Source organism: Yarrowia lipolytica, chromosome 1A, assembly GCF_001761485.1.
Source record: "Yarrowia lipolytica chromosome 1A, complete sequence".
Classification (NCBI taxonomy): Eukaryota; Fungi; Ascomycota; class Dipodascomycetes; order Dipodascales; genus Yarrowia; species Yarrowia lipolytica.
This window is the reverse complement of record NC_090770.1, coordinates 1,429,234-1,455,064: the sequence shown is the minus strand read 5'-3', so window position 1 is coordinate 1,455,064 and position 25,831 is coordinate 1,429,234. Positions and strand designations below refer to the sequence as shown.

The window sequence follows — 25,831 nt, the reverse complement described above, 5'->3', positions numbered from 1 at the left end:
GTGAGAGTTCAGATCTGGACCTATCTACAAGTATGTACTTTGGTTCGGCTACGCTTGGTGTATACAAAAACACATTATTAATATATATATATATACACACGTTAGACAAGTCTGTCGTTCTTGAAACGAGTTCGATCGCGGTAGTACTCCGAGTTGACAAACTGTTCGCCAACCAGCGTCTTGACCTGGAACATGAGCCGGTCCATTCGGTCGAAGATGCAGTTGGAAAGAACAATGGCAGCTGAGAAAATGAGACCGTCATTGCTCTTGAGACGTTCCAGTGAAATCTGGTTGGTCTCGGGCTGTGGCTCAAAGTCTGATCGGGCGCTTTCGCCCATGGAATGTCTAGCCTCAGCGTCAAAGGAGGTCTTGAACAGCCCCTCAAGATGATCTAGGTGCTCGACCATGAGCATGGCGGGAGTCACCTGGGGAAGAGGAGAGCCGTCGTAGAGAGCTCCCTGGGCCATGTAGAGCACGGCAAAGTAGTGGGACATGAGTGGCTGGTCGCCCCATCCCACCAAATCCAGAAGATGCGGAAACCAGTAGCGAGGATCTTCGATTCGTCGCAGCACAATGTACAGATGATGGTGCAGCTCGACCAGCTCGGAAACAATGGTGGTGATTTCCCGGTACACCTTGGAGGGCCATTGTCCCTGCAGCGAGGGCTCATACATGACCATGCTGGCGAGAAACTCGGAGCCTGCAATTCTGTTCTGGGCGCCGACAATGGACTTGAAAATGGGGTCGTTATTGAGATCGACATCCTTGTGGGGGTGGGCCAGTCGACCGACGGCAAAGTCGGAAATGCGGCAGTAGAGTGTACCAGTGTCCTTGATGATGCTGGCGAGCGTGGTTCGAATAATCTTCTTGCCGGTGACTGGGCGGGGCAGAAGGGTGCAAATGAAGCCGTAAGACAGGCCAATGACCACAGTGACGAACCGCTTCCACGCAACAGCAAAGCCCACACCGATAGAGGGAGTGGTGACACCAGTTCCGTCGGTCCAAGACATGCCAAGAATGATGACGGTAGTGACGACCATGACAATCTGGGGCATGGGCGTCGAGTGAACGGAGAACTCACGGTAGAACATGAGCACAAAGTACAGAATACAAGTAGTGACCATGAATCCGGCCCGGTTACCGTCTCCGTTACCAGTGGAAATGTACCAGGCAACCATACCAATGACTCCTGCATAAAAGGTATAGAGGATACGCGAGCCAAATCCGTAGAGGTTGTCGGCCATGTTTTCGGAAATCGAAAGACCAGTCATGATAACAGCCCAGACAAGTCTGTTCTCACGCCACCAGGGAGCCGTCGACTTGAAGTAGAACGGGAGAGCACACAGAATAGTGAAAATGGCTCCCTTGAGCGGAACGATAATGTCTGGAGACATGAGATGTTTGATGACACGGTTGAGCTTGACACCAAACTTTCCCACGCGAGTGGTAGGAGGTTTGGCATCGGGGTTTCGTTTTCGGTCCCCGTCAATGCCGGCTCCATGGATGGACTGAGCGTACAGCTCCTCAAGATCGTCGTTGTTGCACAGATGCTCCTCATGGCCATGAGCATAACTCTTGAGTTCTCGTTCAACTCCGGTCCAAATACCACTGGTCTCGGATGATTCGGACTCCTCTTCGGATGATCCTCGACCGGCATTCTCTCCAGCAGCAGGAGCAGCCTCAGTCGACTTAGCCTTGTCGTTCTTTGAGCTGCCCTTTCCAATGGTCCACGAGGGCTTGGACTCGGTCTCGTCCATGTTGGAGAGCGTCGTGAAGAGCAGATCGATCGTCTCGGCTACTCCCTTCATGTACGTACAGTAGAGCGCACCCTGGAAGTAAAAGGTGACAAAGGACGTCTTCTCATCTGAGTCTTCGAGCGACTGGAACAGCTCGAACCGCTTGGAGTTGAGGAAGTCGTGGGCAGCTTCCTTGAACGCCTGACGACGCTCTGCAAGCTCAGCGGCGAGTTCGGTCTGACGCTGGCGGTGGCCCTTCTTCTGCCAGAAAAAGAACAAACTGTTGACTCTGTAGACGTTGGCAGCAGCCAACCACTTGATCATAGTCTCCAGAGCAAGTCGAACCTGCTCAACAAAAGGCAGAGACATTTCTCGCAGCTGAATCATCAGTGCATCAAGTTCTTCCATGGTCAAAGAATCGGGGTATTGGGCCTTGGCACCCTTGATTCCAGTCTTGATCTCGTAGACGCCCACGGGAGCAGGTTTCTTCTTCTCGTCAATGTCAAACCGGCCAGTATCCTTCTTTCGACGCTTGAGCATGCTGTCAACCTTTCTGGAGTCGTTTCCAGTCGAGTCAGCCAGCTTTCGAGACATGTCAATGGGTCTTCCGGCAGTTTCAACCAGCAAGATTGACCGTCGAATGTTCTCAACGTTGTCGTAAAAGTACACAAGTCCTGACATGCCGGAAATAACCCGGCCAACACTTGTTTTTAGGGCGGTGTAGTCGGGAAAGGCGAAACGCGAGTAAGTTAGCTCAATGGGAAGCAGCGCAGCTTCTGCTTCCAGCTTGGGGTACAGCTGACGAGCTTTCTGAACATCGGCCTCGGTCTGAGAAAAGTTGAGCCAGTCGGCTTCATTGGAGGGAAGAGTGGAGGTCATGAAGTTTTCGTGGAACTTGACAAGTCCCTCGAGAATCTTGAGTTCGGAAAGGGCTGTTTGGGTGAACTGGAAGCCGGAGGAAAAGGGGAAAACTAGGATGGACAGAGCCACATTGATGGCAAACTGCAGTCCCATGGGCTTGACCAGGGTCAGACCAATGGTGTTGGGCGAAAAGTAGGGGAACATGTGGGCCAGAGGCATGAGGGCGCCCACAGCAATGACTCCGCAGAGATAGCCTGGAATGAGAATTCGCGACTTGTTTTTCATCCACAGCATGAAGAACATGAAGGCTCCGAGCAGCACACAGTAGACCACAGAGCCTCGGGCAGTCATAAACTTGCCTGCGTAGACCTGGTCGATAACACAGGCTGTGAGGGTGGCTCGGGAGTTGGGGTCGTTGGAGTCTGGAGCAGCACACAGACCCTCCTGGATCATTTGTCGGGCCATGCCTTCGGCATTGATGCTATTGTGGAACCAGGTGTTGTTGATTCGCATTGCAATCACCATAACGGCGTAGCCCATGCAGGTGAAGAGACACATGATGGCGTTAATGATGAAGCACACGGTGATGGGCTGCGAGCCGGCGGGCACAATGACGGCCACCACAGGCAGTAGGTAGGGGGCTGATCCACACCATCGCACAAAGGCCGGGATCATCATGAGCATGAACCCCAACGACACTCCGATCCACGATCGAATCACCGTCTTGAAACTGATAATGTCCATGTGGTCGAACAGCCACGCCGGTCGAAAAAAGTATTGCAGCAGCTTTTGACGCTTTCGACCCGGTGGACGGTTGGGAAATGCTCGGTTGTACGGAATATTGTTGCCCAACAGAGTGCCTGTACGCCGTATCGACTTCATGCTGGTGGTCGTGGCGTTGGTCTGGATCCGGTGCAGCTCCTGCTCCTCGTGGTTGTACCGGTTGTACTCGTCATCTTCGACAATGTCTGTGTAGAAGGGCTGCGGGTCGACTTGTTGGGGGTCTCGATTGGCGGTTGAGGAGGTGTCGCTGGGCGAATCTGGCGGCGTTGTGAAGTTGTCGGCGCCGCGGGGCTCGGTGAAGTCGACAGGAATGTGTCCTGGGCCCCTATCGTCGGTCATTTGGGCGAGAGCAGAGGTTTTGCGAGAGGAAAGAAAGGGCGGTTGGCGATGTTATGAACATGTCCATCGACGCATCTATATGCGTATGCAGCCGGTTAAACCTTGTCGCAGCCGTGTGTCGGTTTTTTTTGAATTTTGAATTTTGAATTTTTTTTTAAATCTTGCTACACTCAACTTTGACTTTGGCTAACACACTCGAATACAATACAATGGTCGGCATGGTGAGGAACACACGCGGGAGGAAGACGAGGTCACGTGACTGAGAGAGACGTCATGCCGTGTTCCTTCTCCTTTGCCGGTCTCCGAGGACCGCTCTGCTTGTACCTGTCAGATGTCTTCTCCTGCTTTCTCTACGGCTACTGTCAAGCATTCCACGATAAGCTCTTGGCACAGTGTCAGGGGCAACTATTAGACGAACAAAAGAGTGAGTTTGGGCAGATTTGGAGGTTGGATATTATTCGGCAAGTTTGTGGGTGGTGGCGGTGGTTGATTTGTTGGGCCAGTTCGTTGGAGTACGGTATGTACAAGAGCATACAAGTTGGGGCGTTTGCGGTGTCTGAAAGCAGTGGTGGGTTTACTACCAGAAGGCGCCATCATACGCCAAGCTACAGTACTTGTAGGAATGGACTCCAACCGTCTTTCGACTTGCTCTTTTCTGGAGCAATTTCTAACCGAGACATAATTTCGGTATTGCTTGCATCCCATACTGTACTGTACAGTATTGAATACGAATGAGCACGATATGAAGCCGATATGACACGATAACTCAACAAATACACATGACAACAATGTGCGGGTTCAGTCGACACGGTCAATTACAGCATTGTGCAAGTTTCCTGTACTCCTACCCTCAAGAAACGACCTTGTCACGACTCGGCCTCCTCCTCCAGACCACCAAGCTCATCGGTCCCTCACACCTCCAGACCACCAAGCTCATCAGACCAACCGATGCACTCTAAACGGCGCTAAAAGGGCACTAAGGCAACTCACACTTTAACACTCACCCTAACTGCCACGCTGGATGCAAGGTTCGGCGATGATCAAGGCTATTAAGTGGGATGAGATGTTGGGCTTGGAGAATGGCAACAAACAAAAGCCGTTAGCGAATACGGCGGCAGTGTGCGGAAATGGGCAGTTTTTGTTTGTGTGCGAGATTGGCGGATTTGTGCGAGATTGGCGTGATTCTGCGATTCCAATGTCCGCGTATCGCCCCTCCCCGTCTTGTGGCATTCACATGATCACGTCAATGTCACCCGTCCCGTCCAGATGTAACCTGTGTCAGCGCCTCAGTATATTTTTTTAGACTAATTTCTAGAATTGTGTCAAGGCGGAAATTTAGGGTTAGGACAGAGGGAGCCGAGACGCATCTTTACTTTGGCCAGAGCAAGCGATCAATGGGCTATTAGGCGGGGAAAAGGGGGTTTTTTGGACGTTTTGTTGTCATTTCCGTGTCGTCTAAGTGATTGCGAGCTTTTTTGCGCCCGTTTTGTCCGGTATTCTGCCCGTTAGAGGCCCCTTTTGCCATTTATCTGTCCTACACTTCCCACCAAGACTCTAAATATAAAGCCAGTAGACTAGTTACTTTTTCTAACGGCGTTTCCACGAGCCGAGGCCCGTTGCGACAAGACCCCAGCTCCACCGCCGCACGCCAACGCCTTGGGCACGTGTTGAGCAGTGAGCGCTCTGATGACTCGGCCGTCCCGTCCACGTCTCTCTGCTTATTCAGCTGGTGCAAACGGGGCTTGCAAACCCCCCGAATGCACGATCGGCAGCCGGAGATTTGGCCCTATCCAAACAAGGCGACAGACAAGGAGCCTCGGCTGATAAAGCGGATAAAGCGGGCAGTGAAGAATGCAGATTTTCGAGCGTGCGGTATCGCGGCATGCAGGAGAAGCCGAAAAGACGCACATGTCGGAGCTCTCGATGCACAACTTGACCCGTGGTTATTTTTAGCTGCCACGAGCGATGGTTAAGGCGATGGTGTTTGCGGAAGCGAAGGAAGCGAGATGTGGAGGATTGTTAACAAAGTTGACGTACCTAGTACGCCTATATACAAAGAACAAGACATTATACCGAGAAAAATCGAGCCCGTTCAAAGAATACACATATCTCGGTCGTCAGTTTGGTCGAAATGTGGAACTTGGACATCAACTGGATGCGCTTTATTCGACTCACCTTTATTACAACTCCTGCGGATAGACGATTATCTTAACTAAATCTTTGTAAATTTAACAATGAGATATTCCAGAGATTGTCAAGCTATCCGTACCGTAGTTTGCACACGAATACGATGAGAAGGACACCGAAGTACTCGGAAATAGTGATAGAACCACTCGGTCAGTACTTGTTACAACCACTACAGAACTTCAAACTCTCCTCACGTCCCAGACACAACTAAGCACCTCTGTGATAACTACTACCAGCAGCAAGCGGTCTAAAGTCCCTGCCAGGGCGTATTGACCAGGCGCTTTGACTCCAGGTTGCAAGTTTTGCGGGGCCTGAGCCATGCGCAAGTAACAAGACCTTTTCTTTCAGGAAATGTGCTCCAAGGTGAGAAATTCGAGGTAGAAGCTGACTTCTCTCAAGGACTGTTCCTGAAGGAGTGATTATGAGCTCCAAGATTCGATGGTATATCGGAATGCCTTCCAAAAAGTGATATCTAAGTCGCTAATGTATTTGTTATATAAAAGTTCATTTTATTCACCAGCTTCAAGCTGAATTAGCCCTCTTGAGTCCAAGCAACCTGTTGTGGATGCAATCTGGTTTCTGAATCGCATACCCCTGTTTTTGATAGGCTAAAGCTGGAGGAAACGGCTCTTGTGGTTTCTCGGTAAGATGGGTTATTTGGTAAACCGGCGCAGGGCCAACTTCTCCATTATCTCACTGATACTTAAGCCAGACAACTTGCTCTTCAACTCTTTGAGCCGTTGAACATGGCTAATATAACAGCGTACATCATGCACTTGTACCCTAGGGGTTGATGCTGTGGACGAGGTTGAATGTTGACAAAATCGAAGTTGAAACTCTTGTCTCATTGCTCCAGCCAGGACCACATTGTCTCACCACTCCGTACCGTACCTACCCTTGCTGGACTATCGTGCCCTCTAACCTCAACCAGTATGGGAATCCGCGCGCATAGTTGTATAAGGTGTCTACTTCTCAGGTTTCTCCTTGGTTCTTCAATACACTTTCCAAATTCCCAATTAATGAGCCATATTGACGGCTTCTACGGTGAAAACTTATGGTAAATGCCAAACTACTGTCATATTGGAGCCACTGATATCTCTACTGAAGTACTTGATCCCATAGAGTGAGAAGGAGAGCTAGTGGGAAATGACCCTGTCGACTTTGCTGATATTATTATACATACTCTCAAACAGTCATCATTCGAGACGAAAACCCCTATTCTTTTTGTCTCTCAACCGAAATCACCTGATCTCATCTCCCGCAACGGATACTCGTATTCGGATACGGCTGAAAACTTTATCGTGCAAGGAGAGATCTGAAAAATACTCACGCCAGAGTCGAACACATGCCGCCTGGTGGCGCTTGAATCTATCACGTGATCTGATGTAGGAACCAGTCCATGAGTTACATTTTTTTTGCTCCTGGGCAGCTGAGGATTACTTTGATCTTTTCAAATTTCATTTTGCAGTCCTATAAGGCGATTGACTATACAATGTCCTACCTGACCTGAAGAGAACAAAACTTGTTTAGGCAGTCTTAGTTGTACACCCCGTAGCATGTCTCTTTACTGTACTCTAACTAATCAACTCATTATCGATTCATTACCGTATTCATTAACCAAAGATCGTTGTATTCATTCATCATTGTATCCTACTTCTGTCGTCTGAAAGGTGAAGCAATGTACTCGAGAATGGTTTGAGTCAAGGACCAGTTGAGTTGAGGCTTGTCGGCGTCAAAGTCGTAGTTTGGAATGGTGTAGAGCGTAGGCTTGCTTGCCTGTTGCTGCGAAGGGGACATTGTGGGCTCCATTGTGGCTGTAGTATCGAACTGTAGTTGTAGGTGGTTGGGGGTTGGAAGGTGTATCCAGGCCAGGTTCCTCCCTCTATATATACTTCTCTGACATATGACCTCTACCCCTCCCTCTGTTGCGCCACCTCCATGTTTCTGCCGCTCTGTGCTTGTTTGTTCTTTGTCGTATGACTCGTATGCATACCAAGCTTTGTGGGGTGGTCTAGACGGATTTGTGTCGTCTGTAACTTGATGGTTTCCTACGGGATTTGCCCAAAACATTTATTGGGGGCTAATCACTGCTAAAGGAGTTGATTCCCGCTGTTAAATCTCATATTGCGTACTTCTATCACCGATTTTTCACTCCTGCCAAGCCCGCCTCCTGACATCCTGCATTATCGCAAACTGTAAAAAGTGGTCCTGGAACCTTGCAAAAAGAAATACGCTAAAAGGGTCTTGTGATCCACTAACCAGAGTCACTAAAGTGGAAGTGGAGCCGTATCGGGGGGCTACAAGTAGCAGAACCACCAAATATGTTCCTCCAGCTCCGCTAGTGACATCTGAACGTGATTAAACGTGGCGCTACGCTTACTACAATTAATTTGGAGTAGCACCACCCTTGGCAATCTGTAATAGGCACCTGTCTTGCGTCCTTGGCAGTCTGTAATCAGCACCTGTCTGGCGAAAATCTCAGGTACGACGCATCCCAAGGTACGACTCTACAGAGTTGGTTTGTTTGTTTGTCTACGTGTTTGTGGGGTACGTTATACATGTCGCTAAGAGTTGCCCATTCGCAGCTATGATGTAAGCACTACTATTCACTGCTAAAATACAGCAACAAAGACTTCAAATCCTCTTGAATCAACCATCTAGACCCCATCACTCCTGACCACTCTACTGGTATCATTCCGTACGACTCCTGCCTCAATAGTCGGTGATACTTTCTACCATGTCTTAGTCTGAGACACATGACTGGGGAAAGTAGTCGAAAACAGTGCAAGATTGGGCTGCCATAGGCTGCTATGTTGGATATTGGAGACTAAGACTTTCCATGGATCGCTACCGTACACTGGCGGCATTTAGAGCGCGAATATCGGCTGTGCTCTCTCTGACAGCTACAGTGCTAGCGGTGAGGCGTGTGCAGGGCTATGTTACCGGTAGTTGAAGCCGTACTCTGTTAAACTCTCAGTTCAGACCTAGAGATGGGGCTTTAATAGGCAAGAATCTAGAGCAGATTAGGAAGTCGGTCCATTCACTGTTGTTGTACTCATTTGTTGGACGTGTGTGAGTGACGCTGAGACAGTATTTCCCGTTGTCGGGAACTTGCAGCTCTCCAATGTTGGTTGCTAGTGGGAATTTCTCGGAAGAGGTGGTTGCGGTCGCACACTCTAGCCACTGGTCGTTGAATATTGTTGAAAACAGGAAGGGCTCGTGAATCTTGATAGCAAATAGACCACCATGGCATTGGATGTGCTTTGCTTACCCCACTTGTTGAGTCTCCAGATTAGTGGTACTTCAAGGTCGAACTCTCAGTTCCATGTTCCATTTTCGGGTGATTGTGAGTACCTGTCCTTTTCGTACCACCAATTGTCTCATCTCATCGTAGTCAGTCAGTGTCCTTGTGTTGCTTCATGAGGCCCATTCCAACAGGAGCACAGGTACTTCAGAATGCCAACTGCTGACCTTGCTCTCCCATAGATATTCTTCAATGATGGGTTGGCTGTTCCATTCCGTCGTGTCAGCGCTTCGAGTTGTACAACAAGCACATTTTGTAGTACATAGTGCTTCTCTGTCGCAGTGACCTCTCCAGCAATCTTGACAACCGAAACAGAGTACCCAAAAAGAACAATACGAGTGTGGATCCCCGGCTGAGAATAAGCCGACCGTTCGCAGTTGAATATTCATCCCGTATTAAGCCATTTTGGAGACAAATGTGCTGGTTTCGGATGTAGTCGTTCTAGGAAATAGAGAGACCCACGCTGTCAGAACTACCTAGTGCTCCAGTAAAACCCAACTATAACCTCATCAAATATTGTGAGATCGGTTTCGTAACATCTCAACACACTTGAACTTCAGTGAGGGAATTTGAGTGCATATTTGGTTAGATTGGCGTCCTTTATCAGCTGGGTATTTTCTTATAACTGTCCCATTCCTGTAACATCCAATAGCAACCCCTAGCACACTTTTTATCCAACTATCCCCCAACTAAGTCTTAACTACTGTAAGCGTTGGGGGCAGGACTGTGCGTACTGTGTGAATAGGAGTAGGACCACCAATGAGCGTTGAGCTCACATCACCAAATACGCGGCATCGTATGTTCGACGCGTGCGACGTAATTAATTACTCCTCTTCGCCTCTTCGGCGATACATGTCCTTTTCGGACACATTATGCATGTCTTGGAAATGGAAAACGCTGCAGAAAGCTCTGTAGATGGAGATGATTCGGGGGCGGCAAAGACCCCGCAAAAACAAGCGAATCTTTGATTCAATGTCCGTAGTTCCTGAATCTTGCCGCGCCTCGTCCATTCCCATTCCACCATCTCCATTTCCCCACACTCGTACCATCAATACATCATTAGTGCTGCATCCATCTGTCAACTGTCAACTGTCAATGCCCTTGTGTCAAAGCAGTGCAAGTAGCACCACTTTTTCTCCACAGTGAGTCATTTGACTGAGCAAGGTACGATATGGTACAAGTACCGTTTCCGTTCTTGTCTTGCACTCCCATGAGAAGTGCAATTGTATGGTGCCATGTTCAATCAGAGCCCGCATCGAGATGCGAGTTTGGCCGCGCGCTTCATGGAAAGCCACCGTTTCATAACAGAATATCCGCATATCAATGGACAGGGGCACACAGGGTTTATTATCGCCAGCCCCTGGATCCCAAACTGTGTTCCTGGCTAATCGCACAGAGCGATAATTTTCCAATATGGGTAGACACGAAGCTGAGGCGGTCTATCGCCATTGGTAGTGCGGTAAGACGAATGTGAGACCAATGTGAGACCAATGTGAGCACCAATGTGTGTACTCGGTACTGCACCAAATCCCTTGAGCCGTATAGTATAGGGAAAATCGTCACCACTATGCAGCTCCCGGTGCATCTCCGTGGACAGCATTTATGCATCTGGGGCCATCCTCATGATAGTTGATAGAGTATGAAGCTCGTGGCGGTCGATCCTGTTGGATTGACCTGGACACGAGATCAAATAGCATTCTGACTGTTTGTTAGCACGACTCGTATCGTAGTATACAGCGAGGGGTGCCTGAATGGTCTGTATGTACGACAGGAACTGTACAGTATGTATTACCGGGATGTACGCATCATATGTACGATACGTCGTCACCCGACAGTTGTACGGTCTCGGTGTAAGTTGGGGACGAATTGATCTTTGACGGTCAAAGCGACAAAACCGACTATCGTAATTGTACCTGTGGCAAGTCGACCATTTGAGACACTTGTTGAAGCTTCACGTGGACAGAGGGGAAGCTTATCACCTATGGTCATATCACGATAACTCGTACTCGCACTCGTACTCGTACTGTATGTACCAGCACGAACTACCACCTAGCCCAACCTGATGCGCATTTTCAGCCATGTTTCAGATTCTGTTTTACTGCATGCAAACAGGCAGTGCTGACCACGGTCCACTGCACCGCTGCACTCCACTGCATGTCTCAGTCAACTGACAGCACCGTCACGAGAGGCCAATACGGCCCATTGGAGTCGCGCCAACGGAGTTTGCGGGCTTTTCGACGTGTGGAAGGCCGTCATATGCCGGTGGCAGGTTGGATACGCCTGCAGCGCCCAAATCAGGTACTAGTTTCGCCGTTTTGAAAAGAGATGCCCCTTTATCGGCGGCCCCGGATTGGGACGGTGCTGTTTTGGGCTCGCAAAGGGTGCCAGAGGCAAAACCAGGAACTGTAATGGGCCGTCAACGGAGGATGGAGTAAGGAACGGGCCAAAAAGAACGGCTGAAGAGGAATTAACCGCGGAGCGAGAGCAAGATTGTGTATCCATTCTCCCCGTCACCTTTCGTGCCTTCCCACTACCGACGAACTTATATCATCTCCATCTCCTCCGATTTGTGTTTCGGCAAATGAAAAACAATGGAGCCTGAAGCATCACTTGCGGATGAGCTAAAGCGTCTATTGCGGGTAGAGTTGGCCCCAAAGAGCCGAAACCATAAGAGCTTATGTTTGAGCCCACACTTTGGAGAGAAGGAGAGAGGGTGGACTCCGAGAGAGGAGACAGAAAGAGACAGAAAGAGTCTCCAGACATCAACAGTATCCCACCAGTCGGCTTCTTTTTTTGTTTATCTGCCGCCTCCCGACCTCTAGACCACGTACCAAACCGACACAGACACCCAAGAACCCGTGATAGTCATCCCAAGAACCCGCCATAGTCACCCAAGATCGCGCTCATCAACACGCCCACCGTTTCAGTCTCAAACTGTCCCGTGTCTGACCGCTAGCCCCAAAATATCCAGCAAGCCTGACACCCCCAACTTCACACTCACTCACACACCCGACTGATCAGACAGCCCCAACCTGCTGTTGAAACCGGAACAGCACATACTTATATATACACTTGCCCCCGCTCCACCCACCACATCACCAACGTCACTTGCCACAATGAAACAATTGGTCGTCATGGTGGACCCCTCGGACCCCAACACAATCACAGAGTGGTATTGCTGTCAGTGTGGCGAGTACCACGGCAAGCCGCCCACCCGCTACGATTGTAAGCGATGCACCCACGGACTGTGTCCCTACTGTCCTCGAAAGCGAGTGGGTGATGAGAAGCAGCGTGGGTCGTGATCTAGGCGAGGACTAGGCGAGCGGAGCGAGTCTAGGACGAGACGAGTTCTGGATCAAGTTGCGAGTTCTGGATCGAGTTGCGAGTTGAGTCATTTGAGCTACTTCAAAGCCCGACACCAACGTCGAAGCCCTACGCCAAAGCCCTACGCCAAAGCCCTACGCCAATTGAACCAGCCTGACTCCGTTCTACTCCCCCTCCCCTTCACCCTCCCTCACCGTCACGTCCCTTGCATAGCATAGCCATCTGGAATGGCCTGTATATATTTAACGATGAAGATGAGACTGCCGTAACGTCGTGCACTAGCCCTGTGCCCGACATGACCTTGCGTGACAAACGCATTTTGATCTGTCCTGCAAATGCAGCTGCTATGCGCGGTTTAGCAATGCCGGTTAGAGCGAAAGAACGGGTCACGTGGAGGTTGTCATATTATTTCGTCACGTGAGATTTGTACTGGTGGTCACGAGATTTGACAAACCTCCTACGCTTTTTATTCGGCGATTATGCCGTGATGCTTTAGGAGTTGATGTGATGCAGAGTGAGCAGAGTGAGCAGAGTGAGAAGAGTTAGCAGAGTGAGCATGGTTTACGGGAAAGCAAAGTGTGGGTGTTGTATGTTGCAATGTGGGTGTCTTATATGATGGATTTGAGGTACAAGAATGTTTGTTTCGGGCGCGAGTACTTTCTGTACGGTGGTTGTACTGGTATCACGGATCTGACGGTATTGTATGTTGTTGTCTTGTAGTGAGATAAGTGACATTCTGTTAAGAGATGGTTTTGAATGACTGACTGACAAATACTTATATCTTCTTTTATTTCACTCACTTTTACTTTTCAACTCATTCTTTACTCTTTCACTCACTCTTCACTCTTCCACCCACTCTTCACTCTTCCACTCTTCCACTCTTTCACTCCCACTCCCACTCCCACTCTCGCTCACCATTCAGCCCATTCTTCCTACACTCTTCCTTTCAAAGAATGCCACAATCAGATAGAGTGGCTATGACGACTCATTGTCTCCAGGAATGATACTAGACATTCAACATGGATTCAAACCACCCAGACTACCCGTGACCACCGCTAGTGTCTCCATGTTTCGCGCCTAACCCCGCTCGCCACTCCACTACGGCCACCAAGTTACTGCTTACCTCAGTCGTCGCTTGATCACCGTCTGTCAGTCACCCAGCAAAAGCAGTTGTCTCCGTACAATAATGGAGTTTAGAACAGGGCTGGACATTCCGCATGGTTACTGTGAGCCAGAGGATGGTTACAGCTACAGCAGGGTTAAACCGTGGCTACAAGGGCTTCTTACCGGGCACATGTCGGAAATCTCCTTGTGAATGTTTCAAGTCTGCCACTACAAGTACATTTCTGTACAGTATGTACTGTATGTCGTACATTCTGTACGAACTGCTGGCACAATGTTCGCCTCGGACCTCTGTTTGTCTCTTGTCTTGAAACCCCTCAGACCTCAGAACACACTACAATATAAGTACGCTGACCCTCTACGCGACGCAACTGCCATCTGTCACCACCTCAATTGTCACCATCCCATCCATTCTATTATATACTATATGGGGCGGCAATAGCCACCCTTTTCCCAGCACCCACATCTGCGTCTTACTGCACATCAGCGTCTTACTGCACAAACATGGAGTCGTCAAACTCGCCTCCGTCACTCTCATCATCACTGCCCTCAAGATCCTTAAACACAGACACAGACGGCACTCGTTTCATGTCGTGTGGAGATGACGAAAACACAGGCCCAATCTTGTCGATCCACCGGTTTCGCTTGTCCAGCAGCACTCGAAGACCGGGCCGCTCCTGAGGTACAGCGGTGCCATTGTTGTTCTGCTGCTTCTTCTTTTTCGACTTGGGGTTGCGGATCCGCTTGAGGTAGGCCTGGTCCACCTGCTTGTCCAGGTCCTCCAGAATCTGCCGGAATTCCTGGTACGCCATCTGCTCCTTGACGATGGGCAGTAGGATACGTTTGCGTGCCTGGTTGGTCTTGTGCACCTGGCGCAGCTTCTTCTGCAGCACGCGCATCTGCTGGCAGATTTCGTCGTCCTCCCGGCCGTGCACCCAGTCGATTTCCAGGTCCTCGTTGTTCTCGTCGTCGTCAAGATCGTCCATGAGGTCCATCTCGTCGTCGCGCTTGGAGAACCGCTTGCCCTGCTTCTTTTTGTTCACGTCCATGATTCCCACGTACGTAAACTCGCGCTTGAGCCGCTGCTCCAGCGTCAGATAGTCACCCTTGGCTGTCGCCACCTTCCAGCTGGGGTTGATTAGCGGGCTTTGTGGAGGCGAAGACGACACTGCGGCGGCAGGGGTCGCGCTGTTCTCGTCGTCCTTAGGCTCCTCCTTGATTTCCTTTTTGTTGGGGTCCGGGAGCAGCGCAGACAGCAGACGCGACGCCAGAGGGCCGCAACTAATGTCCGAGCTCTCCAGCGCGTCGTCCACCAGATCCTCGCTCTTGCCCTTGGGCTCAATCTCCGCGAGCTCCGTCTTTGGGGGCGGCGAGAACCGGGACGCTGAGGCTGCGTTGCCAGCAGCAATACCTGCCTCGGCGTCTTCAGCAGCCCACGCGTCGGTGTAGGGGGGACCCAAAGGGGGCACGAGGTACGGTGAGATCTCTGCATCCTTGCCCGTGGCGTAAAGCGGAGCACCCGTGGCTCCAAGCGGGATGGACTGTTGGAGGAGCACGGACACGTCTTCCTCGGAAAAGGGTCGAAAGTAGGGCTCGATCGCAGTCGCAAAGGTCGAAAACTGCACCTGGTTGGGCGGCTTGGCCCGAGTGTAGTCTTGGTCCGGGATTGGGCCGGCCAACTGGTCCTTTAGGTCCGTGGTAGGGTAAGAGGCGACTCCATATTTCAGCTTGAGAGCCTCCTCTCCGGTGTAAGGGATGGTTTTTTCGTCGTAGAGCTTGAGCACCGACAGGGGCAGCGTCTGGGAGTCGACAAACTCGGACTTTGGGTTCTTTTCATACTCCTTGGGGGAGCCCTCTCCGGGGGGAGAGGTTTGGATCGTGGTTAGATCGCTATCAATGTTGAGTTTGACCGGTTCAATCTTCTTTTCCGCGGGTAGTTCGTCCACATCTTCCATTTTGATGTCCTTATTCTCGGTCTGAGAAGACCCTCCAGAAGCTGCTGCTGCTGTTTTCGACGAGGTTGACGACGAGCTGCTGCTCTGCTTGGGTCCTTTTCCCTTGCCCTTTCCGACACCCTTACCTCCGCTCTTGCCTCCCTTTCGCTCCCGGCGTCCCACCGTTTCGTCGATGGCCCGAATCACGGCCTTGTGGTTTTCCAGCACGCCACGGGTCCTCTGTCGAATCTGCCGCAACTCGTTCTGGAGCTCCACCAGCCCGTTCACAGAAACACGTGCATCTTCCGAAAGATCGATCCCATTGGTTTTGAGAAACGAGTTGGGTAACGTCAGCGCGTTCTGTAGCCGTCTCAGCAGCAGCGCGTCTGTGGGCGGCGGTGATGTGGACTTGGATTCCGGCTCCGCAGACGAAACCGCATGAGATCTTGATCGTCGACTGGCCATGTTGCGTGGCGAGATGAGTTATTATTTGTTTGTTGGTGTGGTTTTTTTCTCCGCCCGTTTCCTCTCGCTGTGGCTGCTTGGTCTTGTCGTCGATTTCGCTGTGTCGCCTGAAAGATTGTGTGTCTCGTCACGGCCTGTTTTTTTTTGAATTTTTCCTCCTCGTCAAGCACGCCGTTTTTTCCAAACCTCGTGATCGATGGGGCGCCGCCTCCTCCCAAAACCTGTGGGTTAGGGTTCCGTGAGAAGGTTGTGGAAGTTGAGGCCATCTCGGATATATACGCTACCAGTGGCGTATTAAACTCTATTGACTGCGGGGAAATGAGGGGGCGAAGGGATACCATTGTTCTAGCCACTCGTAAGATCATCTTCGGGCGTTGTTTTCGCCGGATTTGTGTCCTCCAAAGTCGTAGCGTTTCGTAGTTGATTGTACTATTGTGATTACTAATCGCATAAAGTTTGCGTTTTGCGGCCGGGTAACTGAATTTGACCACGCCATACTTCAACCTTCTTTTTGAGGGGTTCATGATAGGGTTAGGGTTGGGGTACAGGGTACAGGGTAAGGGGTACGGTAGTTTGTATTGTACGTTTACACCTCCGTTGAATGGTGATAATAAGTGATGACAGTTATGAACTTTGGCTGAGATGGAATAAGTCGGTGTTTTGACGGGCTGAAAGTGGTTGTTGTGTAACGGTTGTAGTATTGGAAGAGTATGGAGATGAAGAGTATTGAGAAGTAGGGTATCTTCGGAGAGTGGATTTCAGTGGATCAGTGAACGTTAGGTTTGGAGTTCTCCGATGTTTTGTTGGTTGTCGGAAGTATTTCCCAATATTACTGTTTTCGTTGTCAGTAGTAGCGGCTATTCTGGGTTAGTACGGAGTCGGCAGATGTATGGATGTGAGCAAGAAGGTGAATTAGGGTGAATAAGAGGTGAGTGATATCTTTCACGTTTTCCGACTGACGAATCTTGAAGTTCAATTGACCTGGTATATTGTACAAGTACAAGTACAAGTACTTGTAAAATAGTCGTTCCATGACGTGCTTGAACCTGCTCACTGACTGGAATTCTCTCTGCTCGGTTTGACGTGATCCAGTTATGTCCATCCAATTCAGAAGACATAAGATGTTATTGGTCAAAGAACAGGTTCGAGTGAAAATGGTGGAAGATTGAAACGAGGAGATGATGGAATTGATTTGAATTCTGGTCACTTTCGTGCTTGTGATTGTGCTCATATCTGTTCCTGTACTTGTAGAGAAGTAACAGGCCTTTGAAACATTCTGGATGAATGAACACTCAACTTGTCCATTACTTGTAGCTAACATACCTCAATCTAGTTCACAGATGCCTCATATACGCCCTGATAATGCGGTTTGGTGGACCCACACGTATGACCATGCCTCTTGAGAACGGCTCCTCCCACCACTGGCGAGGGTCCTATCACCACTGAAACACTACTCACGACAACCTCCGCCAAACCGCCTCACGGGCTCCTCCCGAATACTAGCGAGGGTCCCATTTGGCGGAGTGGAGACCAACATCATGTCGTAATGCATCTTCTCGATTTCGGCGTCCTTTTGATACAACAGGTTCGTGAGCTGCTCCAAAACCGCCTCCTGGTTCTCAATCACTACTCGCATCTCCTGCACCAGCTGATGGTGGAAGTCCGTGAGCATGTATTTTGGCGGCTGTTCTTCAAGGGCCTTTTTCTTCTCGTCTTCTCTGATGGCCTTGCGTCGTTTGCGTGCCGTGGGGCCAAACTTGTTGCGAATCTTGGCTGCCAGTCTGTCGGCCCGTGACGGGCCAATGTTCCACTTGCCGTACAGAATCTCGCGCTGGTGGCGGATCACGGGCCGGTTGGGGTTCTCGGGAGGCAGTCGCGCGTCGAGCTGCGGATCGTTGTGCACTTCAAGCAGCTCGTTGAGAGACATGACCTGCGGCGGCTGGTTGAGGCCCGAGTTGGACGGGTTGACGTTGGCCGCGTTGATGGTGGTGGCATTGGCCAGCGGGCTGGGTGGAGCTGCTGATCTCCGTGAGCCGTTGCCAACAAAGGTGCCGAGAGCATCAATAACATGGGGACCACGGGGAGCCGTGGAGCTATTGAGCAAACAAGGTCCAGAGCCATTCATGGTAAGTGGCGAATGAGTGGACATTAGAGAGAGGCTGGCGTTAGAGTAATCACAGACAAAAACCAAGAGAGCAGAAACCGAGCTGAGTTGAAAAGTGGGGACATTTTCAGCTCCACTTTTCGGCTCCACCCGGTATCTTCATTCACATGACCAAAACGTCAACACCAGCTGTCTGAAGAGGGTAAACATGAACGAGTACAAGTATACATAGCACGTTGATACCCCATCGTCAACAAGTACATACAGTATTGCACTCGCATATACTCCACCACTACAACTCCATGTTTGTCTAATAATAATACCACAAAATTTTATACACTACATAGCCCTGTCTTCCCTAGATTGCGTGCAAACGGAGCAGGCTTCATCCAGACATCTAATGTCTTTGTTAACTGCCAGACACCCGTCCGGCCTCGCGACCGCCCAGGATTATCTGTTGACAGGAAAGTATCGCCAGATTCGAGCCTTGCAATCTCCACTTCCAGTAGCAAACAACCCGCCCATGGGACTAGGAGCCACACTGATGACCGAATTTCGATGACCCTGCAGCATGAGTTGCACCTGGCCCGTTCGAGGGTCCCAGAATTGCACACCCCGGTCCTTGGAGCCGGAAAGAATCCACTGCCCATCCAGCGTGCTGGCCACACTCAGAACAAAGTCCTTGTGTCCACACAGCGTCTTGACGCAGACGCCTCCTCGCTGGTTGGCCTGAATGCCTCGAGGAGCCTGCAGCTCCCACAGCTTGATCGTCTTGTCCAGCGAGCCGGAAACAAGATCCATACCGTTGGGGGTGAAAGCTACACTATAGACGGAGTCCTTGTGTCCATCAGGGGCCTCCAGACGCTCAACCAGGAAACCGGTAGAGGTGTCCCAGATTCGCACAGACTTGTCCAAGCTGCCTGCAGCCACAAACTTGCCGTCGGGCGAGATGGCCACCGTGGTGACGCCGTCCTCGATCGACAGGGTTAGAGTACACTGGCCGCTCTCAATATCCCACATTCGGACTGTGCGGTCGCCAGAGCCAGAGGCAATGTGTCGGCCGTTTCGCGAAAAGTCCAGCGAGTAAATGTCCTGCTCGTGGCCAGTGAACACGTGCCGTATGCTCTGAGATTTAATGTCCCACACTCGGATCTGCTTGTCCTCGGCGCCGGTGGCCAGGTACTTACCGTCCGGCGAGAAACACACGGACCGGATGTACAGGTCGCCTTCTCGGTCGACCGAGTCGTCCTGCAGCCGGCAGATGAGCTGGCCAGTCTGCACGTCGAAAATCTGGGCAGATCGGTTACAGCCAGTGGCAATGTACTTGCCGTCAGCGGAGAACCGCACACAGCACACTACAGAGTTGTGGTCCAGCGACTGCACAATATCCACGTCCAGCAGCCGTGGTGCTCGCTGGTTGTAAACGACAAACCAGTCGGCCTTTTGTTTTTTGAGCTCCGGAGGTACCCGCTCAATGTCCATGTCGCCCAGGTAGTTGCCCATCTCTTCGGGGCTCTGTTGCTGCTGCTGGGGAGGTTGCTGCTGCTGTGGAGGGCCCTGCTGTTGCTGCTGCTGTTGCATCTCTTGGGGGGCCACCTGGGGAGACGCCTTGCCGGGAACGGGGGTCGACACCTGTCGCTTCTTGCTGTTGGGCGAGGCCATTGCGCTGATGACGGGGGGTCCGTTATGTGGCGAAGACGTGTAGCCGTTAGCACCCACGTAGCCGGAGTAGGGCTGGGGTTGACCAGGTTGGGGCTGACCAGGCTGGGGCTGACCGGGCTGTCCCTGCGGGGGAGCCAGAGAAGAGGTGCCGGGCTGACCGGACATGATGCCGCTGAACACGTTGGATGATGGACGCAGCAGCGACGGGGGCTGTCCTTGCGAAGGGGGCACACCACCCATGTGGTGGGCCTGGGCCTGGGCCTGCTGTTGAGCCTGGGCCTGCTGTTGGGCCAGAGCCTGCTGCTGGGCGGCCTGCTGCTGGGCGAGGGCCTGCTGCTGGGCTGCCTGTTGTTGCGCGGCCCGTGCTTGTTGGTCCTGTGCCTGCTGGTTCTGCTGCTGCTGTTGCTGCTGTTGCTGTTGCTGCTGTTGCTGCTGCTGGGAGTGTGCGGGGTTCGCAGCGGGTCCACCTCGGGCCTCCAGCTCGCTCTTGAGCCGCATGATTTCCTCCTCGTAGCGCTCCTTCATCTTTCGGTGCGCCATTTCTAGCTCGTAGACCGACTGTCGAATCTGGCCCAGATCTGACGTCTGCTGGTTCACCTTGACGTCAAACTCGTCCTTGTGCAGCCGGTAGACGGACGCCTCGTTGGTCACGGAGTCGAACTCCTGTTTGATGGCCTCCAGAAGCTCGTTGAGCCGTTGGCCCGGCGCTATTACTTGTTGGGGGAAGCTCATCTGGGTTAGTATTGTAGAGTCTGGTGTGACCTATGACCCAAGAGGCTGACGGGTGATGCAGATTCGATGATTCATGGATGGCAGAGATAAGGGCAGAGGCAAGGGCAGAGAAAGAGATGGCTAAAGATGGCGGAGGTAAGATGGCGATAAGATGGCGATAAGATGGCGATTAAAAATGGCGATAAGATGGACAACACAACTGCGGACACGTGTTAGGATGGACTCCAAGCGTCATTGTCCGACGATGACGCGTTCCAATCGCCAAGACGTGATGAATGCCCTCTTTTGGGTCTTGTGAACCCATCATCACCGATTACCCTTCACCACCACCACCACCACCATCCATCATCACCAATCATGCATCGCAGACGGCCATCATCCGACCTCCATCGCCATCATCCAACTCCATCGCCACCATCCAACTCCATCGCCAATCCATCCACGTGGCATTATCTCTGTGTCGTCATGTTCGGGTCTCGTGTTCCGTTCTGATGTCGTGTATCTTGTCGTGTCACGGGAAGCAAAAAACATTACAAGAAGGCCGGCTTGGGGCCGTTCGCCGGTGTCGGGGATTCTGCATCTGTGTGCGTCTCGTCATCGTCTGCGTCGACGCGCTCCGGTCTCGTACTCACCTGGTCCTATTGTACAACTCGTTGATGGCTCAAGCACAATTGCCAATTGTCGATGATACACCTGCAGCGCTGAAAATGAGTAGTGCTGTGTTGTGTGAGAAACAAGCTCCAAAGATGTAGTGCAAGGTCGGGTAATTCTAAAAGATGGCTGTCATGCCCCGTTGGGTTGGCGTGGGTTAGGGCCCAACCTTATTCTCACCATCGTCGAAAAACAAGTGGGGGGGACCCCAAGAGGGGGCACTCTGACGCTCAACCTTATTTAAGCTTTGTCCGTCTAAATAGAGTGATTTTTGAAATAGGCTCCGAAACTCTAAAGTTTAGAAGTGGCTACTGTATGACGTTGTCATGTTTCTCACGCTGGCAGTTTAGGGTAAGGGGTGGGATTAGAGTTCCCAGGTACTTGTATACGCCGAGTCTAAAATAAACGCCTAAAAGAGGTGGGAGATAATGTCCCAGCCAATGGCGGCCAAGAGTCCAAGATTGTCTGGCCTCTCCTGTAGAGCCCTAAACGCCACTTTTTATACCCTAACCCGCATGTGGTGATGCGGAAAGCTGGCGGAACTGGAGTGTTGGACATGTTGGAACTGTTGTGGCAAGACTTGAACGGGTGAGTCTGTGGAATAGGGGTGAGGGATGAGGGTCGATGCGCACGGAGCGCGCTAAGAGCGGTATTGTGGCTATGTTTGAGCAGGGGTGTTTGGGTGGGGTTTCGGAGATTAGGAGGAAGTTTTGATAGTTCGCCCGTGGGATATTTAGTAATTGGTGGAAATGGTGGAGGAAAACGGGGACAATAAAATGGGTGGGAAAAACCCAGCACAAGACGGATTGAACTGCCGTTCTGATTGATCCGATGTCATCAAGGGGGATTCCGAACTAACCGCGGTTCAAACCTCGCTAGGGTCATTATATGTGATGACTAAGTTTGTATTTTTCTTTTTATTCTTGGACATACATTGATTATATAATACGCCCTTCAAACTGTGCTTACTAAAAAGAATAAAAAAATAATAATAAAAAAAAAATAAAAAATAAAAACATAAAAAGATAATGTTTATCCGGTCTAGAAGGGAAATGAGAGGGTTATGGGAAGCACAATTGGAGAAGGGTTGTCATATGTTCTTCTGTAAAGCCCGAATCCGAGTCCATTCTACTGGTACTGTTTATCTTTGTTACAGGCTCAAGTACGAGTCTATTGAATTGTTGACTACCGTGAGTATGATTCTTGAAACATATTAAATCTACAGGAAACCTAAGTATACCAATTGACATTTAGTTAACTCTTACAACCTTGTCCAAGGACTCTAGTTCCATAGCAGTGCACATCAGGCTTGTTTGGAGTTCGTGATTAATATTCACAAGAGATCCCAGACCAGATAAATAACTCATAAATGATTGGAACCATCAGTCTAAGTACTGATCTCACTATAGTCAGAGGTCAGTACAAGTGCCAATGTTTCTATCTCAGAGTCTGGTTCCTAACACCAAGTGTTACGACAATACAAGTCCACTCCTGGGCTCTACAAGTACGATCGATATTCGACTATTACTACATGTAGAGGACTGTTTATGAGGTTTCTGTAGGTGTTTCTACCAAAAGAAACAATCCCGATGCCATAATAGACCCTAATGTCTGTTATCGTCGGTTATCACCTGTTCCACTCATTCGGGGAGGGAATTTATGGGTCAACCGTCGTATACTGTTTACAATACAAGTCCTTGTAATTCATTCATCAGTTGAAAAAGTGTTCTGCCCGTTTTGAATGCTACAATACCCAGTCCTGTCCAACTTGAATGTTACAATGTCGAGATCTGTTCAAGTTGAAGGCTTACTAACGAGTTTGTTGTTAGCAGCACAACTCCAGTTGTTTCATATATGACCAGCTATTTCTGATCTGAAACACACACCACCGTATTTGATTGCTCCTCACATACACCACCGTCAATAGGTCCTCTCCCCATACCCCACTGTCACTGATTGCTCTATACTGGACAAGGCAATCACACCACCAATTCCACCATATAAATATTATTTACAGGACGCCAATGCCGTCAATCTTCCCAATGTCCATACAGATACTTCCAGTCCTCAATCTCTTCCACATTGAGTCGTAGCTTCTCCTTGTGTAGCTTGACCGCCTGTCTTCCCAAACACAACCGAAGAGGAGGATTGGCACAATGAGCAGCCTCCCAAACGGTCGCGGCCACCAGATCAACAAAAGAAACCTCGGTGCTATCTCTGGGCACTGCCGGAGGCGGTTCCTCCGCTTTGCGCTTCTTGGGAACCACAGGCTCGTCTTCAACACGCGGCTTGGTGCAGGGCACATACGTCACGTGAGGTGGAATGGGTCGTTTTTCGCGCAGCTGCTGGGCAATAAGAAGCCCGTATATGGCTGCCGAGTCCGCGTATGCGGCTGGCAACTGCCGTTCTTCCACTGCCGGCAACGGGGGTTGCAACAGCGACGTTAGGGGCGTTTCTGAACGCGTCAAAGGACTATGTTGACTCATGGGGCTGCGTTGACTCATTGGTGTCTGTGAATGGTGCACGGGCGTCATGTTGTTCATGACGGGCGAATGCTGGGGGTTGAGGGGGGTCTGGTTGCTCGTGGGAGAATGGTTGTTCAGCGGACTTCCGACCAAGGCCGAGTGATGGCTCATCGGGCTGCTTGCAATTATCGGGCTTCCCATATCGCTGTCCACCAGCGCCGCCACGGGATTTCGACCCCGTTCATGCAGCATTGAAGATTCCAAAATGACCACATTAGCGAACCCTTCATTTTCCAGAGCCAGGGTCTCGGAGAAGCCGTCAATGGCAAACTGAGACGCACACAAGGCTCCCAGGCCCGGGGCGCCCAGAATACCCAGAGTTCCCGTCTTGTTGATGATCACTCGTTTGTCTGTGCAGTTTCGGTTTTTCCAAGCCGCTAAAATCGCCCTGCAAACGATGAATACCCGCCCAAAGTTGTGCGAAAAGGTAGAGCGCAGCTCGTGCTCATGCTGCGATTCGCCAGGCCCCACCAATCCGTGCTCCTCCAAGTTGACGACAACCTGCGGCAGAATTCCAAAAATCACCATACATCGGTTGAGCAGCTCATTGACAATGTTCTCGCCTCCTCCGGGGAAAACGGCCATGGGAATCGAGGCACGCGCCTCAATAATAGGACCGGGTAACCCATTCAAAGTGACAGTCGAAATGTTGATCTCAGGACGGGTATCGCCAGTCTCGGTCCACTCCACCACAAAAACCCGATCGCCCTTGACAAGACATGTGCTCACCAGGTGCGGCGTGATCTCGTCACGTGACCCAAACACCATCCACAGCAGCGGCTCACGTGGCAATCCGTCACGTGGCGGTTGGCACGATTCGGGGAAGGCCGTCATGGTTGAATGTACGAAGAGATCTTTTTAGTGGTGTGTGGTTACGGCGGTTACTGTCGGAGATGTTTCGGTGTGGGGTTAGGTTTGGGTGCATGAGGGAAGCGTAGCTGCAGGTGTTCTGAATGAGGTGAAGCGGTGGAAATCGGTTGAAATGGAGGTTAGGGTTTTCGGTTTTAGGGTTAGGGCGGATATGTTGGTTTTGTGGCAAGACTTGTTTTGATTTGGTATTTTTTAACATATTTTCGACCTATTTTATAGAAATCAAATTGGCAGTACAGGATGATTAGAAGTTGATGTAACGCTACATTAACGATTGGATTTGTGAATTTTAATTTTGTGGGGTTCGTTGGTTTTGGGTTGTATTTTAGTTTGGTTTTGTTGGGATTTAGTTGAGGTGGCAATGTATTATGTTAAATATGTATTATATATATATAAATCGTAAGTAACTATAAAATAAATATAAATAAATATAAATAAAATATAAATAAATATAAAATAAATATAAAATAAATATAAATAAATATAAATAAAAAATAAATAAATAAAAATAAATTTAACAAGTTACGAAAAAAAAGAGTTATAAAAATGTGGAACTGTGGTCTAGTACAAGTGAAATATCTGAGAAGATATAGGTCCTTCAAATAGAATATGTTCATTCAAGTTGGAGTTGATACACTAACCCTGGGTGACTGGCAATCGCGGTTTGATATCTCTTCCGTCCTATTATTGATCAATAAACAACTCAATGACGACAAGTAGGGCAGATGACTGTTAAGGGCTGTTCTTTCGTACAAGTAAATTTCCTGTGGTTAGATGAATACAAGGATGTAGTAGAGACTCGGGATTTCGGGTATCTCCAAGGTCGATTGACAGGTGCTGAACAGGTTCAAACTGGACTAAAAAGTTAGTCAGCAACCTGGTGTTTGCCCAAATCCCAGTAAAGGTGACACTTTATGCTCTGGCGCCTTTCAAAAGAGTGTACAGTCCACGATAAGAATAATTTATTGATCTGCTCAAGTTCAACGCCAGGAAAACAACAGTTCAGTCGACAGTAGTGGTTCGATTGATGTAGCAACTCACAGTACTGTACCCAGTACAGATCGACATTGTCTCAAGTAATGTAACAAGAGTCCATGTAACTTGGATGGGTTTCAGGTGCCCTGGTTAAAACTCACAACACCGCTCGACATCTCCGACACTGCTCGACATCTCCGACACGCTCGGCATCTATGACACTGCTCGGCATCTCCGACACGCTCGGCATCTATGAC

At 50.2% G+C, this 25,831-nt stretch overlaps 12 protein-coding genes across 12 annotated transcripts; 3 read left to right on the top strand and 9 right to left on the bottom strand.

The window, feature by feature from the left end:
* Positions 1–101: 101 nt before the first annotated feature.
* Positions 102–3,719, bottom strand: YALI1_A14513g (uncharacterized protein; the record flags this gene model as incomplete). The annotated part of the gene is made up of 1 exon (XM_500064.3): positions 102–3,719. One exon carries the CDS (start codon positions 3,717–3,719, stop codon positions 102–104), a length of 3,618 nt encoding a protein of 1,205 aa, XP_500064.1.
* A 273-nt stretch (positions 3,720–3,992) lies between these two features.
* On the top strand, positions 3,993–4,454 carry YALI1_A14510g (uncharacterized protein; the record flags this gene model as incomplete). Its single annotated transcript, XM_068281789.1, has 1 exon — positions 3,993–4,454. The coding sequence occupies one exon, from the start codon at positions 3,993–3,995 to the stop codon at positions 4,452–4,454; it is 462 nt and encodes a 153-aa protein (XP_068137890.1).
* Positions 4,455–6,438: 1,984 nt separating this feature from the next.
* YALI1_A14483g (uncharacterized protein) lies at positions 6,439–6,754 on the bottom strand (the record flags this gene model as incomplete). The annotated part of the gene is made up of 2 exons (XM_068281788.1): positions 6,439–6,589; positions 6,636–6,754. The coding sequence occupies 2 exons, from the start codon at positions 6,752–6,754 to the stop codon at positions 6,439–6,441; spliced, it is 270 nt and encodes an 89-aa protein (XP_068137889.1).
* A 2,125-nt stretch (positions 6,755–8,879) lies between these two features.
* Positions 8,880–9,240, bottom strand: YALI1_A14458g (uncharacterized protein; the record flags this gene model as incomplete). The annotated part of the gene is made up of 2 exons (XM_068281787.1): positions 8,880–9,172; positions 9,222–9,240. The coding sequence occupies 2 exons, from the start codon at positions 9,238–9,240 to the stop codon at positions 8,880–8,882; spliced, it is 312 nt and encodes a 103-aa protein (XP_068137888.1).
* Positions 9,241–11,801: 2,561 nt separating this feature from the next.
* Positions 11,802–12,227, top strand: YALI1_A14430g (uncharacterized protein; the record flags this gene model as incomplete). The annotated part of the gene is made up of 2 exons (XM_068281786.1): positions 11,802–11,978; positions 12,033–12,227. 2 exons carry the CDS (start codon positions 11,802–11,804, stop codon positions 12,225–12,227), a joined length of 372 nt encoding a protein of 123 aa, XP_068137887.1.
* A 99-nt stretch (positions 12,228–12,326) lies between these two features.
* YALI1_A14414g (uncharacterized protein) lies at positions 12,327–13,731 on the top strand (the record flags this gene model as incomplete). Its single annotated transcript, XM_068281785.1, has 3 exons — positions 12,327–12,508; positions 12,578–12,734; positions 13,663–13,731. 3 exons carry the CDS (start codon positions 12,327–12,329, stop codon positions 13,729–13,731), a joined length of 408 nt encoding a protein of 135 aa, XP_068137886.1.
* A 416-nt stretch (positions 13,732–14,147) lies between these two features.
* Positions 14,148–16,055, bottom strand: YALI1_A14390g (uncharacterized protein; the record flags this gene model as incomplete). The annotated part of the gene is made up of 1 exon (XM_500063.2): positions 14,148–16,055. One exon carries the CDS (start codon positions 16,053–16,055, stop codon positions 14,148–14,150), a length of 1,908 nt encoding a protein of 635 aa, XP_500063.1.
* An 844-nt stretch (positions 16,056–16,899) lies between these two features.
* YALI1_A14377g (uncharacterized protein) lies at positions 16,900–17,376 on the bottom strand (the record flags this gene model as incomplete). The annotated part of the gene is made up of 1 exon (XM_068281784.1): positions 16,900–17,376. The coding sequence occupies one exon, from the start codon at positions 17,374–17,376 to the stop codon at positions 16,900–16,902; it is 477 nt and encodes a 158-aa protein (XP_068137885.1).
* Positions 17,377–17,505: 129 nt separating this feature from the next.
* On the bottom strand, positions 17,506–18,204 carry YALI1_A14368g (uncharacterized protein; the record flags this gene model as incomplete). Its single annotated transcript, XM_500062.3, has 1 exon — positions 17,506–18,204. One exon carries the CDS (start codon positions 18,202–18,204, stop codon positions 17,506–17,508), a length of 699 nt encoding a protein of 232 aa, XP_500062.2.
* A 405-nt stretch (positions 18,205–18,609) lies between these two features.
* Positions 18,610–20,553, bottom strand: YALI1_A14345g (uncharacterized protein; the record flags this gene model as incomplete). The annotated part of the gene is made up of 1 exon (XM_500061.2): positions 18,610–20,553. The coding sequence occupies one exon, from the start codon at positions 20,551–20,553 to the stop codon at positions 18,610–18,612; it is 1,944 nt and encodes a 647-aa protein (XP_500061.1).
* Positions 20,554–23,234: 2,681 nt separating this feature from the next.
* On the bottom strand, positions 23,235–24,563 carry YALI1_A14305g (uncharacterized protein; the record flags this gene model as incomplete). Its single annotated transcript, XM_500060.3, has 1 exon — positions 23,235–24,563. One exon carries the CDS (start codon positions 24,561–24,563, stop codon positions 23,235–23,237), a length of 1,329 nt encoding a protein of 442 aa, XP_500060.1.
* Positions 24,564–25,464: 901 nt separating this feature from the next.
* Positions 25,465–25,824, bottom strand: YALI1_A14292g (uncharacterized protein; the record flags this gene model as incomplete). Its single annotated transcript, XM_068281783.1, has 2 exons — positions 25,465–25,670; positions 25,749–25,824. 2 exons carry the CDS (start codon positions 25,822–25,824, stop codon positions 25,465–25,467), a joined length of 282 nt encoding a protein of 93 aa, XP_068137884.1.
* Between the last annotated feature and the right edge of the window lie 7 nt (positions 25,825–25,831).